Source organism: Zonotrichia albicollis, chromosome 6 (genome assembly GCF_047830755.1).
Source record: "Zonotrichia albicollis isolate bZonAlb1 chromosome 6, bZonAlb1.hap1, whole genome shotgun sequence".
In the NCBI taxonomy this organism is placed as follows: domain Eukaryota; kingdom Metazoa; phylum Chordata; class Aves; order Passeriformes; family Passerellidae; genus Zonotrichia; species Zonotrichia albicollis.
In genome coordinates, this window is record NC_133824.1 from 23,763,544 (window position 1) to 23,783,233 (window position 19,690).

At 38.6% G+C, this 19,690-nt stretch overlaps 1 protein-coding gene across 11 annotated transcripts in view; it reads right to left on the bottom strand.

Annotated features, from left to right (window-relative positions):
• Positions 1-19,690, bottom strand: part of MEIS2 (Meis homeobox 2) — a 173,745-nt gene that overhangs the window by 103,100 nt on the left and 50,955 nt on the right. For all 11 annotated transcript variants that reach the window (XM_074542780.1, XM_074542779.1, XM_074542774.1 and 8 more), the window contains one exon: positions 17,676-17,821. In XM_074542780.1, coding sequence (XP_074398881.1) covers positions 17,676-17,821 — 146 coding nt within the window. The remainder of the gene's footprint in view (positions 1-17,675; positions 17,822-19,690) is intronic.

Genomic DNA, 19,690 nt, shown 5'->3' on the forward strand with positions numbered 1-19,690 from the left:
GCCAAGGAAGCATGATGTGTAACATGCAGCAAATTTGTTCCTCCTCCCCTTTATGAGCACTTTACTAAATCCTCCAATATTCTTTGATCCAGTAAAATTGTGATTTGCGTGTGTAATGTATTGAAACAACGATGACAACAAAAATTGTTATTGAGGAGGAGACAGAAACCAAAGTCAGCCAAGTCAGGCAGCTACTACCCAGAAACAACAAAGAATGAATGATAAATTTAGCAGCCTCATGTTCAATTTTCAAACAACACAGCAGAGATTTATAGCTTTGCTGCTCCCATGGTAAACGAAGCAGCGCACAGAAAGCGTGTCTGTTTTTGATTTTGCTATGTTTCCCCCCTTTTTTGTTCTTTGCCTATTTGCAGTTGTTTTTTTTTTTTTCTTTTCTTTTTTTTTTTTTTAACTCTACATTTTCTTTATCCTGGTGTGAGATGAATATCAAAGGCCTAGTGCTGTTGGTAAGCCTCCAGCATACAAGGGCAGCTCAATGGGATGTTATTAGAACCTGCGTCACAACACGGCAGACTGTGATTAATAGCAACTGTATCAACGGTAGCAACTTCTCAACAACGCCCTCCAGCAGCTCCGAAGGGGCCATGCGAAGAAGAAGGGAGGGGAAAAGGGAAAAAAAAATGTCTGCAAGAGCTGGCTACTAAAGATTTAGCTTTGCACATGATTAGGTTATGTCAAAGCTGTGTGGATGCTTTCTACCAGGACACAGCAGGGATATGTATTTAAAAGCACTCTACCAAATGTATGGGTTGATCAGTGTTTTATTTTGCCAGAATCAATCGTGTGAAGAAGAGGATCAGAGCAATGGAGAATAGGACACCGAAAAGACATGGAATGGTTAGAGTTTTAACCAGGGTTCCTTTCAAATGAAGAGGAAAAAGATTTCCCAGCATTTCATGAAAATGTCTTAGAAAACTGCTGGGCTGCTAAGTTTTTCCTGTTGCTACATGAAAGAAAGCAGGTTTAATTTAAAATTACGTGTAAACTGATATCCTGGCTCTCCTTTCTTTCCTTTTTTTTTTTTTTTTAAATACAGTTTAGAAAGCTAAGTCCACACATCAAGAAATGTGAAGCTTATTCAAATGTCCCATTCCCATTCCATATCAGAAAATAGTCTAATAAATGTCCTCAATGATTCAAATAATCCAAAATTAAGCTCTTCCAACTGTAGCTCATGAATATATGGTTTGGTCCATAGCAGGCCTGAAAATAAAATGTAAATGCATCAATGGCTTTTAAGCATTACAATCTGGATGTAAATTTCCAGCTCTGAAAGTCTTTAAACTTCTGCCCACCAGAAGCCTGGAAAAAATACTGGGACTTCTGGGATCTTCCTACACTTGCATCATTTCTTGGCCTCATCACCACTCACTGCTGACCCTTATCTGGCTCAGTGGAGCATTTGTCTGGCCAATAGAGCAGATTTTATTTAGTGAAAACTAAGAAAAAAGCACTTAGAATACCTTTGAAATATTTAATGTTACCTGCTCCTTCTCACAAAATCTTGCTGCCACTAAGTAGTTTTCATTTCTGTTAACATCATTTAAAATATTTTAATCATTCTGCCATCTTCTGTCTCTCAGATAGAAGAGGTGGAATGTTCACCTACAGATGTAAATGATGTTAGTAATTTTGGTCACAAATTAGACTGTTGGCATAGTATTTAGACTGAAAAAAAGCATGCAAAACTATTTTAAATGTATGTATTAGCATTGAAGCAGATTTAATCCATATCTCAGTGAGTGAAGCAGAAGAAAAGTCATGGAAGACTCATGGTTGGTTAGGAGAAAAATTATCAGCAGGTGAAAATAAGAAAACAGCTAATAGCTCTGCAAATTAGATGAAAAGGTTAGGAGAGAAAAGGAAAGTTGTGGTACACTGGTATATTATACTGTCCTCCTTCAGTAGATAGAATGACACAGTCCAGCTGCTGTTGGACTGCTGTGCTGTTGGCCACTTTTCTATCAAATGCTCCCCTCATCCTTAATTGTCCCAGTTCTGCTGAGAGAGCAGGGGCTGTTATCCAGTGTATTGAAGTCCAGAAGCAAATGAACATTTACACAGCACTGAAAATCAATGCCTGCTGAGCTATAAATAAAAAATAATAAATCTTAACTACATTAAAAAATGCAAGTAACTTTTTATTTCTTTCTCAGAAACACACAGCTTGCTCAACAAAGCACTGAAATATGCTATATTTGTGCCAAGGACTGCAACACACCCTTCAACCTGTTTATCTTTGAAGACCGTAATTAAGGAGGCCAAACTGGTTTACAGTCTACACAAGTTGCAAAAGAACTGCATTCACAATTTTTCTCAAACACTAATTTTCCTTATCTAAGAATCTTGCTTGATTAACATCATGGGACAATTAGTAGTTGAGTGAAGAGATTACTTTCTGTTGCAAAAAGACAGTCAACCTTTACAAGTTCTACAAATGAATAGCTTGGACTCAGTTCTCAGCTGAGAAGGAAACCAAACCCTCCTGCTGTTCTGATATCAAGGCTGGACTGAGCTAGTCCAGTACCTGATACTGTTTGGTTCTGCCTCCCATGTTTGTTGGAGCACTCCTGTTAATCATTTTCCACACAGGAATCACCTCAGCATTTCAGGACTGCCCAGGCACACTTTCACTCCAAAATAAGGGCAGAAGCTGGTAAGGTGACCATCCATTTTTAACAACACATACCCCTCTACCTACCAGTGTTGCCTCTGCTAAGGAATTCTCATGGTGGCCTTGCTGTGCTTTCCTTGTAATAGTGCAATATTCACACAGAGGAAGCCTCTGATTTCTTAGTCCCTTAAGACACAATTCTACAGATTCAGATGAGTACTTTTCTTTCTCAGCAAAAAGGACTAATTGAAGATTACCTAGGAAAAAATGGCAAAGTGGACCAAAACAACTATAGAATAACTATCACAATCATGAGGCACCATAAACACCTTTACAAAGGGAATGAGAGTCAGGGAAGTGAGAAATAAGCTTTTTCCTTAACCTTTTGCTAAGATTTAGCCTATATGAGAACAGCATACATGGCATAGAAAGAAGCAGAGCCATCACCAAAAGCTCATCGCTCAGGTGAAAAACAGTGTAGATCACCTAACCCTCTAGCAGAACAGTGTCCAACCTGCAAGTGTCCTCTGGGTTCCCTGTGCAGGTAGAGGGCCACAAAGCTGTGGCAATGGGGCTTTGAAAGGTTGATGTCTGATAATGGCTTTTTCATCTACCTCCTATCAGCATTTCCAACCACAGAAGTTTGCTCTGCACTTGAGGTTTCTAGGGAGGATGAATGAAGACTGATGAGGGAGGATGGAAGAAGATGTGGAAACCCTCAATTCCCTAAATTCTCATCCCCTGCACCTTTGGCTTTGCAGAGCAATGAATAAATAATCAGTACTGATGTTATTAAAACAATCTTGCTATCTCAGGGTCAAATTCTGATAACAAATGCATGGCCTGACCGGCCTGCAGAAATGCATTTGAGGACAGTACAACCAATCTGCAATACTGGTGATCTCTACGTTTGAGCTAAACCAAAAGTATTTCTGCTAGGAACATGGGAAAAACTGGCACAAAGAAAAAGCTGTGACATGAAGCATTTGCTTGGAACAAGTACAACTCACTCCTGTCTTCTGTATCCTCCAGTGTGATTTTCAGAAACAATCAAAACAAAAGTGACAAAACCCAAAAACCACAACGAGCAAACAGCAGCTTTTAAGTGCTGTGGGAACAGAGACATTTGTTTAAGTAACCACTGTTTAAAAAATGCATACATAGTAACACCAAAATAAACAGCTTGCAATGTTGTTTATTTTAAGATACACAATAGTAATGTAAAGTGCTGCATGCTCTGAATTCAGGGTATACTAACACTATTTACAGTTGCGAAGAGCAGTAGGAAAACTAAGCTCCATGCCAGAAGACTCCTTGTTCAGAGAGCAAAGGTCAGTTTTCACTGCTTTTGCAGCTAGGAGGATTTCATCATGCAGCCATGGAAAGCTCCTGCTCTCATTTCTCACGCAGGTAACTCCTGAACTGCATATGAAAATCCTAATAAAGGCATGCCATGCCTGTCTTTAAAATGGGTACCCAAGCCCATTCTTTAAAATGGGTACCCAAGCCCATTCCTGGGAAGTAAAATTTAGAGGGAGAAAAAGAGATCTTTGTCCTGTTTCTTCACTTTAAAATCCTTCCAAGCATGCCTGACTTACTAACGCTATGTTGTGCCAGACAGAAAAAAATACCCCAAAAGGAGAAAAATAAAACTAAGCAGTGGTGTTCTGAAAGGTGACTGACTTACTGAACAGATTTATGTCCCTGTGCGTCTGAATTGCATTTTATTCTCTGCTGACAAAAAAAATTATGTCATTGACTTCAATCCATAATAGAAGTTTGTGATATTTTTCTTCATAAAGCCAGTCTAGCTATAGGCAAGAAAACTGGACTTTTTTTCTGGCCAATCCATAGTCTATTTATTATTGTAATTGCATAGCTTTACCATTGTAATTGCAACATTTCTGTTATCGTATAATCCTTGTGACTGCCAATAAATGAGCCAGAAAGAATCCGACTTGGATCTGAGATCCAAGGCTAAATTTCTAATTCTGGCAATGAAGGAGGAAAATCTAAAAAAGAGGAAAAAAATAAAGCATTTTTCTACCATGAAAACAGAGTTAATTTGATCTGGAAGGCATTGAGATGAACATGGAACCCCACAGTTACATTGTTATAATGTAATGATCAAGAGTAAAATTTCATTTTAAATTCAAAATACAATCTCTTTCTTCCTGATACTTTTGAGGAAAGCTGTGTGTGAAATTCAGCAGCTGAAGACAGCAGGCACTCAGTCAATATTTCCTTGCGGTCATTCTGCCTCTGAGGGCCCAAGCTTTGGTTTTGAACCCTGGCATCAAATTGCCATAAATGCCTGTAAGTGAAAAGCAGGTGCAAAAGCTATGCTTTTCACGCATTATGGCATTCAAACTTCTGTGGAAATCCATAGCCAACTCCATTTTATATTAAATTTGCATTGGATCCATGGCTTTAAAAATCAACATTTGTATTTTGAATGCTCAAACAACTTTTTTGGCGTTTTGGATTGATGTTTCAAAGAGCAAATGTTGGAGAAGATGTCAGATATACTGGGGAAAGACCAAGCTGGGTAGAAGTTGATTTCAGACCTGTACCTTACCCAGATATTGCTGAAACTTCACAAGTTGTGAATGAAGATCACCGTATGTATTGTGAGAGTTTCTGCCTCTGAATATCTGAAAGGGAGGTGTTTTTTACATAAGTTTCTCAATACAAAGCCTCTTTCTTTGTCAGTTTGACAGAGCCCAAGCCTGGCTGACCTTCAGCATCCACTCCCAGTGCCTGAAGGAACAGTAATTAAATATTTCTCTTAAGCTTAGTTCTTCAATTTGTGTCTCAAGCCCATTTCTAGTTTGACTTTGTAAGTTAATTTTGCAATAATTTTTCCACTGACAGATAAATGAAACGTCATTAAAATGTTGAAACAAATACAACATAAACTTAAATCTGAAGGAAGCCAAATTTGGGAAGGCTTCCTTTTGAAAACAGCTCTAATTTCAAGATACTTTTCAGTTTTTAATCATTAATAAGAAAACATGAAAATATGAGAAAACCTTCAGGCAAGACTACTTTAGTGTAAGCCCAGGAATGTAAGATGTTTCTCAGCAGTATACCTTCAACTGTTTTTTTGGAGTCTAATTTTAAAAGTGCTAAGCAAAGGCACTTCCACAGATTGTTCTGCAGTCTAAACAACTGGGGTTTGGCTGCTGAATTCCATTATTCCTGCAAGGTATTTTGTTCTTCTTCAGTAATTTCTCCTGTTATCTCTTTGTAGCCTGTGCTTATTCACTGCTTCACTGCTATACACATTCTCTGTCTAGGGCTAGATCTTGTAGTTTTGGGATGGATGGAAAGAGCACTGGAAATAACAATACAGCTCCCATTTCTCTCATCTTTTTCAGCCTCTGTTACCCTTTTTGGGGAATAAGGGCCCTGATAGTCAAGGCTCTCCAAATATCCTTCTGTATCTTTCTCAGACTCTCACCAGACTGGCCTCAGGCTAGTTTCATAATCCTCAAAAAAAAAAACCAACCAACCTGTCCCGATGTTCAGCATGAGATCATAACATGGTGATCTCACTCTGAACGTTACCTTTCACTACAGCAGCTCTATTGACTTCTTTGCTTAGAACAGTTTGAATTTCCCACCAGCTCCGTTGTGTGATATTTGGCCTCTTTTAGGCAAGATACTTTTTCATGGAGTGAGCCTAAAGGGTACTGAGTAGAAAGCTCGTGAGTCGCCAGGCCTTGTTTTAAAGAGTTTTCCATCTCAGCAAGAAGTTTGCTGCAGAGATTGTTTGGGATGCAGCAGAGGATGTTAGTGTACTGCTGAATTGGAAAGTGCAATATTTTATCTTTTCAGCTGGGGCTTTGAACAGGATTCAGACCCCAGGAGCCAAACTCATGATAGTACCACAGCTCTACAGTTATGTTTATTTGTACATTCTAGAAAAATACCATAGTCTTGTTCATTTGTAGACATTTTATTCTCCTGCTGCACATAGTGTTTTGCACTGGTTCGTTTGAAAGCGTTATTGCTTTCTAAATGGACAAGTTTTGGGAAATAAAAGGGAGAGAAAATGGCAAGAGCTCCTTTTCCCAGAAGGTTGGTTGCATCCAAGAGCATTGTGGGATGTAAGTTCATAACAGCCAGGAGAGCCAAGATTAATTATAGTAGTAAATTGTCTACAAATGTTTTGGTTAGATATGCACAAAGTGGGATTTGTGCACATGTGAAACAATGTGGAATCCTTAGGATTATCCTAAAACTCTGCAGTTCATCCCACCATCCACAGAGAAGTTCATACCAACTCAAGAAACACCTCTCTTTCCTAAGCAATGTTAGATCATGCAGTAAAGTTCCCCTGTGTAACTGGAAGAAATTGAATTGAACACAGACAAGACCAAGTAACCCAACTCTTGGATTAGTCCATCAAAAGAATAAAGAAGATGGAAAGGCAAAATTAACCAAATTATTTTCCCTCTATTTTTTTGTTCACAATAATTAACACATTGTTTCTGTTTAATTTCCTACTCTATATCTGAAAATCAGAATAACCCTTTATGGCTGAAATTAAGCACTGTTTAAACATTAGGATTTTGAACTGATCCCTCAAATTAGCCAACTTTCTTTGCAATTAATATGTGCCACTATTCCTATGCAACACTCCTTTGCTGACTCCCTCAAATATACACACATCACTTTTCTGACTATTCCAGTTGTTATCACACATACAATCTTTCTATTCACACTCCATAACCTGAACATCCCATTTGTGAACTATCCAAAGAGCTGCCAGCTATCTGCACATGGTCCTCAGTAGGCAGGGGCCTTGCCAATAACAAATAGGGACTTTGCAATATCCATTCAGCCCCTTACTCTTGGCTCTGAGTCACCCTCCTGTTTTCTGTTTGTTCCTTTAAGCACAAGTGGGATGCACAAGTGGGAAGCACCTGGCTGGGTCAAAAGAGGCAGCAGAAAGGATCAGGACTGGTTGGAAAGCTGGCAAAGTCCAACTTCACATCAGGACACTCCCAGACTGTTGAGGAGGGGAATATCCAGTAGCAAGTTCTTGAAGTACAAAGATGCATTGATTAATGCTGCTACACTCCCTTTACTCTCACTGTTGCCTCTTGGCCAGCAGTTGGCACCCAATGTTCTTTCTCTTGGTGCTTTCTGGGAAAGATATTTGATAGCATTTACATGCAGTAATCACCACATCAGGAAAAGACCTGATGAAATGAACACAAGACCAAGACACTTGCACTGAAGTAGCTTGCAGAAATCATATTCTTTCATCTACAGTACAGACCAGCAAAAATATAACACTCTTAATTATATATTAAATGCTCCTTCATAAAGATAAAATTCTCCTGAACTTTTAGTCTACAGAAGTTCAGGTATTTGTACAAGCATAGCATGACTGTCATGCTCTTTCAACAGCAGGATAAAACCACAACAGAAGTGCAATTTTCTGTAATTGAGCTGTTGCAAAGTAAAAGACACAGGCCTTACGCAGCGTATTCCATCTGTAAATACAAAAAGCACTTCAAAAAGCAGCCATCATCATTGTGCCATGCTGTTTAAACAGGGAAACTAAGGCACAGTGTCTTGTCATGGTCTCAGCTAGAAAAAGAAGTGCAAACTCCACAGGTCTGCCAGAGCTCCCTTGTGCTACACCATCCTGGGGACAGTACTGAAACTTGGGTCACAAGAGAATGTGAAAACAGTTGAACACTAAAGACATTTGTCTTCCTATCATAAAATAGGAATCACTGAAAGAGTTATTAAGTGTAATTCATGGATAAAGTGGCAAGAGCATTTAACACTTACTAAGTGTTTTTCTGCCTGTCTCCCATTATGATTTCTGGCTTTTTCTACATCTTTTCTGGCTTTTTCAAAGGGATCAGAGTTCCACTGGAATTAGTGGAAGGAGGACTGAGATACACACTATTAATCACTAATTTATGAATTATCTGCAAATATTTGAATACAAAGACTCAAACCCTAATTTTTCAATTTACCTGAGAGGAAAAATAACTGCTTGTATAATGATCCGTGTAGATATACAGCATATCAACTAACAATGTAGCTTACATAATCTTCGAAGTTTTTTAAATTGACATAACAATCTTAAAATAATCTAGACTAGGCATGATCTTATGAAAATCTACTCCTTTCACATATTTAGTATATATTAAGAAAGTGAACAGGAACTTTCCCATTGCTATCTAATTTAGTCAGATGGTATTTCCACAGTATATCCACTTCAGAATATCAAGTTCCCACTTTGAAATGACCAAATAAGAGCTTGATCCTGATGACAGTCAAATTTCTACAGCACTAAAAAAACTGATGCATGAAGATTTTTTTTAAACACTAAACCAAAATATTTGCTTCTGTTTACTGAGCTACTCAGATTTATTATCCTGAGATTGTAAGAGTATGTCATGAAATGTTAAACATTTTATGGACATAAGTAGTCAACTGCTACAAATAAAATACATATTTTGAAATGCCATCATAAAAAGGTAAAACTAAGATTTAAAAAACACTTTATGGCCTATCATCCAGTATCAGACAAAACAACTGAAATTAGTTTTGGCAGATTTGGGGATAGCAGTTAAAAATAAAAAATAACAAATGTAAAAGCATGAAAACTGTATTGCCATTATGTTTAAAGATAACTGTAAGTCTTTAGAGATGCCAATGATTGCTTTAGATATTACAAACAAGTGCTGCCAATCAACTATAAAATAAGTAATGCATGATATTCTAGGTATCAACTCAAGGCAAACTCCACAACAATAGGAGTAATATTGTCTGCCACAAACCACTCTCTTCATTAGGCAGCAATAAGAATTGACACATCCATTTCTTTGCAGTTGTGGAAATGTCGGCAGAAACATGCTTTTGTTTTTTGGGGTTTTTTTTCCCAACATAACTTTAATTTTACTGGAAACTTCCTTGAAACCAATTGTCCTGCTCATGAATCTTGAGAAGAAAGTTTTAAACATATCCTGAGGCAAAGCTGTGAGGTAATATCACTGCACAAACAACAGCAATTGTATTTTCCCTAAAAATATTTGTTATATTTATGTATAATCATGTGCTCACACTACAGAGAAGGGGAGGAACTATGAGTTTTCTGTTTTCTGATGACAACAGCTTTATATAGTGGGCCCTGAAGACACCCCAAAAACTTCTCTCCTCTAGCTGACTGTGATCTAGATCTCCAAAAGGTGCAGTTCACAACATTATTAGAGCAATGTTTTTGGAATTAAAAAAGTGTTTAAGCACTTTACATTCACATATATTTGCTTAAACCACTTTTTGTCTTGTGAGACTTGCAGCCACAACTCTATATAAACGAATTCTTGTCACTATCAGTTCCTTGTTTCAATTACTTTAAGGAATTCATTAATTGGACTTTGGTCTTTTCTTTTTCTTTTCTTTTCTTTTCTTTTCTTTTCTTTTCTTTTCTTTTCTTTTCTTTTCTTTTCTTTTCTTTTCTTTTCTTTTCTTTTCTTTTCTTTTCTTTTCTTTTCTTTTTTCCTTCCTATACTGACTCTGCAAACCTTTGTAATCTGACAATAACAACCAGAGAAAAACAGTGGCTGATCCTATCTTTTGCTAGGCCACATTCAGCTTGCTCAGTAGAGGCTTTTTAATCAAACCTCAGTTTAAACCATGCACATGTTTTTTGCCGTTCTCAGGAACCCCCTGTTTGAAAATGGCAGGTAAAATATTAAACTGGGAAGTAACATCTAGCCACGTTATCTGATGGTTTGGCATCAGCTGACCTCATATGTCGCAGAAATGAAATTCACCTTGCTGCAGCCCTGACACATTGTGCTGCCTGTTGATGAGGAGGAGGCAAAACCAGGCAGGCTGGTATAAAGATAAAAACAAGGAGAGGAAAAGGTAAAGCATAACTAGCTAATATCAGACAGGGTACTGTGAAAAACTCTTAGAGCAGGCCTAGAAGAGTCCCATTAGGTAGACTCAACAGCTTAAATTGTCCTAGTTGCACCAAAAAAGATTTTGCTGCAGCCCATCAGCCTGCCATGGATTTGGGGACAGAAAGGCAATGAAAGGGACAGGAGAGCTGGAGGGGAAGGGTGGTGTGATTCATTCACTTGTCCCTTGCAGGATTCACAATTTGGGGATTCTTTGGAGGTTGGGGAGGGTGTGTATGTGTGTGTGTGAATTTCACCCTATATATAACTTGGAATCCTATTAGAAAACAACCCAGTGACACTGCAAATCCAGTATTTCTCAGCATGCTATTTTTGAAGCTGAAACACACAACATATTTTGATCTCTAAAGAAGCACAATAAAGATCCCCTCTTCAAAATAAAATGAGAAGTAAAAAAACCCCTCAACCAATTGCACATGTAATAATTTCCAGGCCGGCTTCCTGTGATTGTATCCGATTATTTAAATTTTGGACTGTCTCTTTAATTTGAGGAGCAGGGAGAGAGGCGACAGATGGCAGACAGAATTGACTTATGTCCTCTATTCTTCTGCAGAAGAAGGGGGAGTGCAGAAAGTTTGATCGAGGCAAAAGCTACAGTACATAGGGCTGGCTATAACTATCTAATAGGTCTTTTGACGGATCAGTTCGGAATATTTAGGTTTTTTTCTCCCCCAGACAGGCTTTGTAACAAACCCACAGTCCTGGAGGTTGCCATGGGTGACGAGAGAGCTGACATCCAGTCCCAACTACAAATAAGCACATGACAAATGGGCCCAGAGCCCTCCGACAGCCCTGAACCTTGGTGACCCCCTAAAAAACCCAGCCTCCCCATACCCCGTGCCCCCCCAAAAAAGCATTACTGAGTATATTTTTCAAAACCGAAAGCTTGCACTTAATTGGAAACACTGCCGTGTAACTGAAATGCTTAGGACAGCATGTACAAGTAAAAATAAATCATGCAGCATTGTTATTTAATGCGCTGTGACATCATTTCCTGAAATTAAACAGAGATGACACAGATTCAGACAGTCCCTGCTAAGGTTCAGTTCAAACAATTCACAGATGTTTTCCTCCAGCCAGCAGAAAACAATGCGAGACTTAAAGCACTCCTCTCCCTCTGCCCCTCTCCATCTTCCACTCCCTCTCCTCAGCCTTTTCACTGGTACAAGGAGGTATGGCAGTTTTATAATACATGCTCCCGCAAAAATATTCCTTTTTTAATTTAATTACTCAGGCTGTTGTACTAAATAGATGGATCATTGTGTCACAAAAGCATCAATTTTTCAGAAGAAATAACAGATGTCTATGTAACAATGATTAGATTAACCACTCCCAGACAAAGCTAGCTTTTGAGGCCCACACACCCCATGACCCTGGGTTCCCTCTTCTGTAGGGGGTGGATGTAGAAATGTCAGATCTAATCTCAGATTCCATTTTTAAAACAAACAAAGCCCCACCCCCATCCCATTTCAGCTCCTTTCTTTTAAGATTGTGATGTTTAAAAGGTATGTGAATGTTTGGTCTCTTGCTAATTCTTCAGGATGCTTTCATGGCTGAGGACTAGGAGCACTCAGAGGATGAAACCTTTCAGCCTGGGATCAGAAGTGTCATTTTGAGAAAGATTTCCGGGTTTATTCTGCCCATGCTGGTGACACGGTGGTGCAGACAGGCAGGACAGGAGGGGGATGCTGATGACATTAGGCAGGGCTGTGCAATAACTACAAATGTTAATGGCCATCACAAGCCCTTCTGAGGAGACACCAGAGAAATTCTGGGGTACAAAGAGGCACAGCTCTGTTGTCCTGAGGACTGCACGACTACAGGTCATGGGAGTTTAGCAGTTGGGCACTGATTTTTCCTTAGCACTGGGGGGTGAAGTCATTTAACCTCTCCTCACAAAAGTTTTTCCAGCTGAAAAATGAGCACAATATTATTTTGTAGGACATGCTTCCAACAGGGTGGTGTTTGTACAAAGAGGTCTGTTCTACACCAGCAGGCAACTTACTACCTTGCTGAAAACAGCACACAGCCTAAAATCAGACCTGGAATAAAAATGTAGCTTAGGCTCCTCCAGCTCTCTGACCCCGTGGTGCCCTGAGGTGGAGATGGCAGCCACGCAAACACATGTGCAGGTAGTTTTACAGAGAATCACAGGACATTGTCCATCTCCTGTGTGAACTCTTGGAGGCTATAGCATGTTACAATGCACTCCAACACACACACTAAAATTCACTAGAATGACTGCACATTCCTGCATTATCTGGAGTCCCCCAGCCTTCTTGCCATTTTAACTGGACAGAGGTCTGTGGAATTTTTGGGTTTGGTTTTGGTTTTTTAAAGTAGAGGAAAAACAACAATGTGAAGAATGCTTCACCCAGATCACACCTCAGTAAAGCTGTTCTTCTGCAGTTTGATGTGAAAGTGTGGAGTGCAACAGCCAGCTATATTTGTAACCTTTCTTTAAGGTATTATTACTAAAATAAAATATGGAAAAAGATGTTTTTGAAGGTGGGTTGGATTCAACTTCCTTGAACACTTGCACTAAGATTAGTTTTGGTTGATGACATCCATCTCTAGAATCAAATCTAATGAATAAATAAAATAGCTGCCCTGTATAAAAGGCTTGATAAGCCATTCATCAAAATATGATATATACACATTTTATTCTCAGATACACCCACATAAATACAGAAAAAAAAATCTGTTTCAGTGAGACTATTCATATTATCCAATCTGGACACCTGAATGCAACAAGTTAAGAAAATTAATTCAGGTAAGTACAAAAGCTGTGGCTGGTTCATTTTATCACCTTCCAGGAGAACTTACTCTAGCCTGACAATGAAACAGATAAAACCAAGATATATTCTACAGTAAACTGTGTAAAGAGCAAAATCTTCAGCCAGAAGATTGTGGAAATCAGGCTAAAATGACATTATTCAAAGTTAGAAAACAGAACTTCAGCTAGCAAAAAAAAGCAGAAAAAATAGCTCAGCTCCTCTGGCTTTAGAGAAGACATCCCAAATACCATCAGATGGGAATTAGGCATTTTCATTAAGAAAGCTTTAGTTTGCAAGCTAGCATTGGTAAATTTGGTACTATTAGATATGATACACATCTTCTTAAAGACTATAACAAAAAACCCAACCAAAATAGAATTTTAACAAAGGGCATCCCTCCAGGTAAGTGTCAAAGCATAATTGAGACTCTGTTCTACCAGCTTGGTAAAAAAAGGTGAAAAAATGTTGAATGTAGTAAAAATGTAGTCTTTGGCACACTGCTGCAGAAATGGATGAACTACCAGAGGTACAAGCCCATAGAGTGGTATAATTACTTCCTTTATAACTTTCTTCTGATTATGTATATATATTTTAAAGGTCCTCCATCCCTCAAAAGGGCATGCAAGGAGGGGGACCAGCTCTATAGTTGCTGGTAAGAAATCCTAATTTCAGCACTGGTGTAAGCTGAATGTATCTATACATTTGAGCACTTCCTGTTTTCACTTTGTGATCAAATATGTTCTTTGCAGGGCAAATAGGGGAGCACTTGAGGGAGGAAAGCAGTGATGTCTGAGAGGCTAATTGAGTGTACTAAGAACTCCTTAGCATAGAGGAAAAGGAGTCTTCCAAAGCTATGAATAAACTCTCAGCTTGGGTCAGATTTCTTGCTGTTTCTTTTCTTTAACCACCTTTGAACTCGACTAAAAACAGTCTTAATGTCAGGTTTACCTTTCTGATGTCGTAATCTTTATGTACTATTGAAAAGATTATACTACCAGACTAGGATTTCCTCTACTTTCTTAAACACTGGATATTATCCAGAAAAAGCATTTCCAACCAATTCATCCTCAGATCTTTTATCTTCCGGTAGTGTTGTAATTTCAAATGTAAGACAGAGCTCAGTAAGTGAACGAGAACATGACAGAAGCTCTTACTCTTTGCATTTGATTTCCAACAATAAAAACATGCATGTGTATCCTATTTCAAATATAATTAAAGTTACTACAAAATGGAAGCTGTGATAGGGGTTAGAAATTGTTTTGAAAGACACAGCCTGTCAGACACATTCATTCTACATCAGAGTTCAAGTGCCTGTCTCTTCAAAAAAGCCACTTAGGCCATTCAATTTTTAAAACGGGCTGCCTTAGGAGTTTGCAAACTGATTGAATAAAGGAAAAAAAAATAGCATTTTATTTAAAATCATAAATAAATACAATTGGTCAGATCTGAGTTACACTCTTGGAATTTGACAGTCTAAAGGGCTTCTACATTTAATCCATGCCAGAAGAGATGGACTGCCACTGCCTCTCCTTCCAGGGAAATCAGAGGTTAATGATTTTTGTCATATTGAGACTAACAGCTAACAATTGCTACAGTTGGCCTTTAGTTTTTTATTTGTCCTTTTGAGGTATTCAGAATAGGTGACAATGGCTTGCAGTTGAGAACATATGTAGAGAGACCCCTGTGGCTTATGGAAAAGTTGCTCCATGCTGGTTGGGTGTTTGAAAAAAAAAATACAACCAGAGCTCTTTTATGTTCCTCTCCTTAATGAATGCATGAATGTCAAAATGTACCAATGGCCCATTCAGGGGGCAAAGCCTAAGCAGCTCCTTCTTTAAGAACACATCCTGAGACATAAAATACATTTGCTTAACAAATTAAAATAATGAGATAATTCAATTAGTTTCTTAATAAAAAAGAGAGAGAGAGAGAGAGAGAGAGAAAGAAAAAAGGGTACATCAGGGGATTATTGTAATACAAGAACAGGTCATACAGCACAAAAGAGGAACAAACCAATTTGAAATAAGGTTAGAGTAGTAATGAAGGAATGTACATTGAATCATGGACTGTCATTGTAAAGATATTTACTTGAAACAATAAAATTGTACATCACAGATTCCCCTGTTCTGGCTCAGCCAGAGTAACATTTTGAATGGACAAGCTAATTTGAGAAAAAGTGTGAGATCTTTAAAAGAAAGGAGTTTTCTTTCTTCCCTGCATGTGTTTATGGCAAGAATCTTTCTGAATTTACATTGCACTGGTCAGGGGTCTCCATTATCAGTTTGCAGGTCTGAGAATTACAGCGCAGTAAATCTTTCAACACCTGCAAACTCATTAAAGCCTGGACGGTAAAAGGTTTGGGGCTTTTTTGTGTTCATTTAATCTGATTTTTGTGAGGCCATCCTCACCAGTGATGGCAAATTTCCTTAATTCATGCAGGATGGAGAGGGTCAGGAGAGAGAGGATAGAAAAAAGGAAAAGGGATTTCAAAAAGCCAGAAGGACTTTCCTCAAGAGAAGCAAGAGGCAGTTGACTGTTTAATAAGCAAGTGTCAAATGCTTTCAAGGAGCACATAAGAAAGAAAGGCAGGAAGGAAAAAAAATTGATATCACAAATTTCATAGGAGGAAATGCAGTTAACATGGAGGTGTCTACAAATCAAACTTGTTTATTTGTGGCCCTGCTTTTTGCTGTCTGCCTGTACTACTGGTGTAAAGATACCCTACAGCTAAACGAAAAACCCTCCACTCGCACTCACTCGACTTCCAAATTAAAAACATTTTACAGGTTAGTAAATCTCCAGCTGAGGTGATGTAGCAAAGAACAGCTGTGAAGTAATTTTGATAATGATGAGAATAATAAGCACATGGCAAGGTTCAGGGCTTTGCTGTTGCAGCTTCAGTGCTCCTGAATAGATAAAAGTGATTAAATACTCCTGATTATCCCTGACCAATATGTAATGGATTTACAGCCCTTTCAATTAGTCAGTATTTGCTTAGGACTCATTATTTTGTCTTTGGTTAAGTAATCAGCCCAGAGACTCATGTTCTGTCTAATTCCTCTGAGCCAAGTGGGTACAGGGCACCTGACCTTTGAAATGGCCATAGCTGAGAGGCAGGAATAACCACTACTCCAGCAGAGACACTGGCTATTCCAGCTAATCCTGACCCCACAGGCCAGATCAATGCACCTTAGTTTGCTACTAATGTCCTTACATCAAAATGATGGTTTAGAAATGTGAATCTATCTCTCCCCCTTTAGCTGTGCTGCTGGCAGAGCAGTTCGATAGTCTCTATCATAAATAAATCGGGTCCAGAATCATTACACTGCAACCAACAGCAGGAAATTTATAAAACCATGGAAATTTATAAAACTTCAGTAGAAGACGAGGCAGTTAATAACAGTTAGCATTTCAAGCCTTATCAGTAAGAAACAATTTCAAAGTGCAAGAAAGAAGAAAATTGATAATTTTACCAGTTTCCATCATTTCCCACACGAAGTAAACTAGGCTTACTAGGTTTTCTGTGGAATTGTGTTTTGATGCCTAAATGAAGCTATAATAGTCAACAGAACACCAACACAATACCAACAGCAAGCAGACAAATAAAAGCCCAAGGAAAGCACTGCTATTTCACATATTTAATCTCTCTCCCCCCAGATGTGAATATGGCTAGGTTTTAATATTTATGGCCTTGAAGAGAAGCAAAAGAGGCGCTTATTCTCTCTGTTACACAACTGAAAAATCAGGGAATCTGTAAGCCTTCTTTATTTCCTCACAAAAAAGTAACAATGGCAAGGTTGCAAGCTGCTTTGACTTCTCTAACATCCACAGTGTATGTCAGCACATGCACACAGAGCAGGGCTCTCTCTTTCACCACATACATACAAAGTTTATGTAAACAGAGGCCAGCAATAAAGAATTCATAAGTCAGAGCTTTATATATGTTAAAGTAAGAATCCCCCTTTTGCTGGCTACAGGAAGATTTTGAATAGTTCAAAGCCAAAAACGGTTACTTAGTATATAGATGGTGTTCCATGCTAAGGTGTTGTACTTTCTCTCTTTTTCTTTCTATAGGGTGTGTATATATATACATCTATAGAGATTAGATAGATAGATAGATTTCAGATTTGTCATGATTCCAAAACCTAAGGAAAAAAAATCTAATAAAAAACCCCAACAAATCCTAAGAATCCCGAGACCTAATAATGGGCAAAAAATTATGGGGATAATTGATTTCTAATAGCGATGAATAAACCTCATTAGGCACATGAATAGAAATTTATTTTGATTTTGGTCACCACTTACTGTGAGATGCTGGAAAAGCCACGCTCTCATGATATTTGTTGCTACTTTGGGGAAAATGCCTCTTTTCTTCTGACGCTTTTTGTCCTTGTCTGGGTCATCATCGTCTCCTGTACCAGGTGAGGCTACACTGTTGTCTAAACCATCACCTACAACAAAGAGAAAAACAGGAAGGAAGAGATGTTTAATGAACCAAATACAGAAGCCAAAAAATACCATTAATTGCCAAGACACTACCACAGTTTGGGGGGGTTTTATTTGTTAGATCAGGCACATACTGTTTCTCATTATATAAGAATGCTGATGCAAATATGTAAAAATTAGAAAACCGTGTCTCTCCAAATACTAATTTTGTGTTTCACACATGCATATATCATTAATTCAATTATAATTGTGTGCTTGACATAGTGCAGTAGCTCTTTTTCAATTATGGGATTCAATGTGGGAAAACCTGCCACAAGAAAACCCATTTACTGTAAATGCATCCCTACAACCATTCTGAATATGTACGTATAAGTAATCAAGTTAAATGTTCTGTAGTCTATATATTCGAGGCCCTCTGCAGAGGTGGCAGTAACCATGTCACTGTTCAGTGCACATAACACACTGTCAGATGAGCCCCTCCCAGCCTCCATCACCTCCCAGCACACACACACACGCACTCACAAACACGTACACCTAGTCTGACCCTGCACACAGCATTTGCATGACATGAAAACTTCTACATCTCTGCATCAGTGGTTATTATCATTAAAATAAAAAGATGCACATCAAGGTAGAGCTCTCACTTAATCAGAACTTTCCATCAACATCCTTCTCTTCTGTGCTTTTCCCTGGCATTAATTGTGCATTAGCAAAAATCATTTACTTTTAACAGTCATAGTTATTTTTTCTTGCCCTCCAGCAAAAATGCCTTGAAAGCCTGCCTGGAGGGCATCTAAATTATGTATCTGAAAAACTCTTCTGGCAAGGCATTGCAGGACCCCTACTTTCTTAAAATTCATACGAGCACGTCTTCCTGTTTTTGGGAAGGCATCAATCAAGAGCAGCAATATATGCCATATTCCTACATTAATATTTGAACTAATAACTTTAAAAAAAGGAAAGAAACAAGATCCGACTTGTGGCATAATCAAATGCAAAATAAATGAAGAATACTGGGACAGCACTGAGACTTTATAGATTGCTGTGTTTTCCTTACACATCATTAGCCCGGAGCCACACGAAAGAGGAAAACAGAGAAGTGGAGAGTTTATGCTCCCTGCTGGTGTTTAAGAAGCCGAGGTCCTGGAAGGACATCTGGGAATTGTGCTGAGACGGTGGTTTTTGTAATTTAAGAATAGACATTCATTAGCAGTAAATGCCATAAATCCCATGCTAAGTAAAAACCTTGTCCAAGAAAGCCTAAAACAATAAACTCTGTGCTCAATGTAGCCTGAGCTAGACGCTCCATAGCTTCCTGAGGAATGCTATAGATTCATGAGCTAATTCCTATAGCCTCGTCTAGATCTGTAGTGCTACTAAACGAAATACATTGCTGCTACATACAGTCCATTTGCTTCAAAACTTGCATTTCAGCTCCATCTTCCCTCCCATGCCAGATCACCCTTCTTGTACTGCGTCCCCTCTGAAAAACCGACCCTTTTGGACTGGAGAGACAGAAAAAGCCACAGCAAAGAGCTGGCAGATTAATTTTATTGACATTTCCATTTTCACTGCAATGTGATACCCTCCATCACATGGAAGAGATGACCCTCACTATTTACAGACTGACAGGCCACTTCATTACAACCACCCTGCCCCAAGGCAGAGCAGCTCCTTTCCATCTGCCCAAACACCAGAGCAAGACCCTGAAGTCACTGCTGTGTTCCTCGTGCCTTTTTTTTCTCTTCTATTAACGATAGAGAAAGGAGAGTCAAACCACAGTAAGGTAGTTGAAGAGATTATGGAAGCTCTGAACACTGTACCCAACTGTTTGCTTTTGCAATATATCAGTTATTTAGAAAGCACTCCTTTCT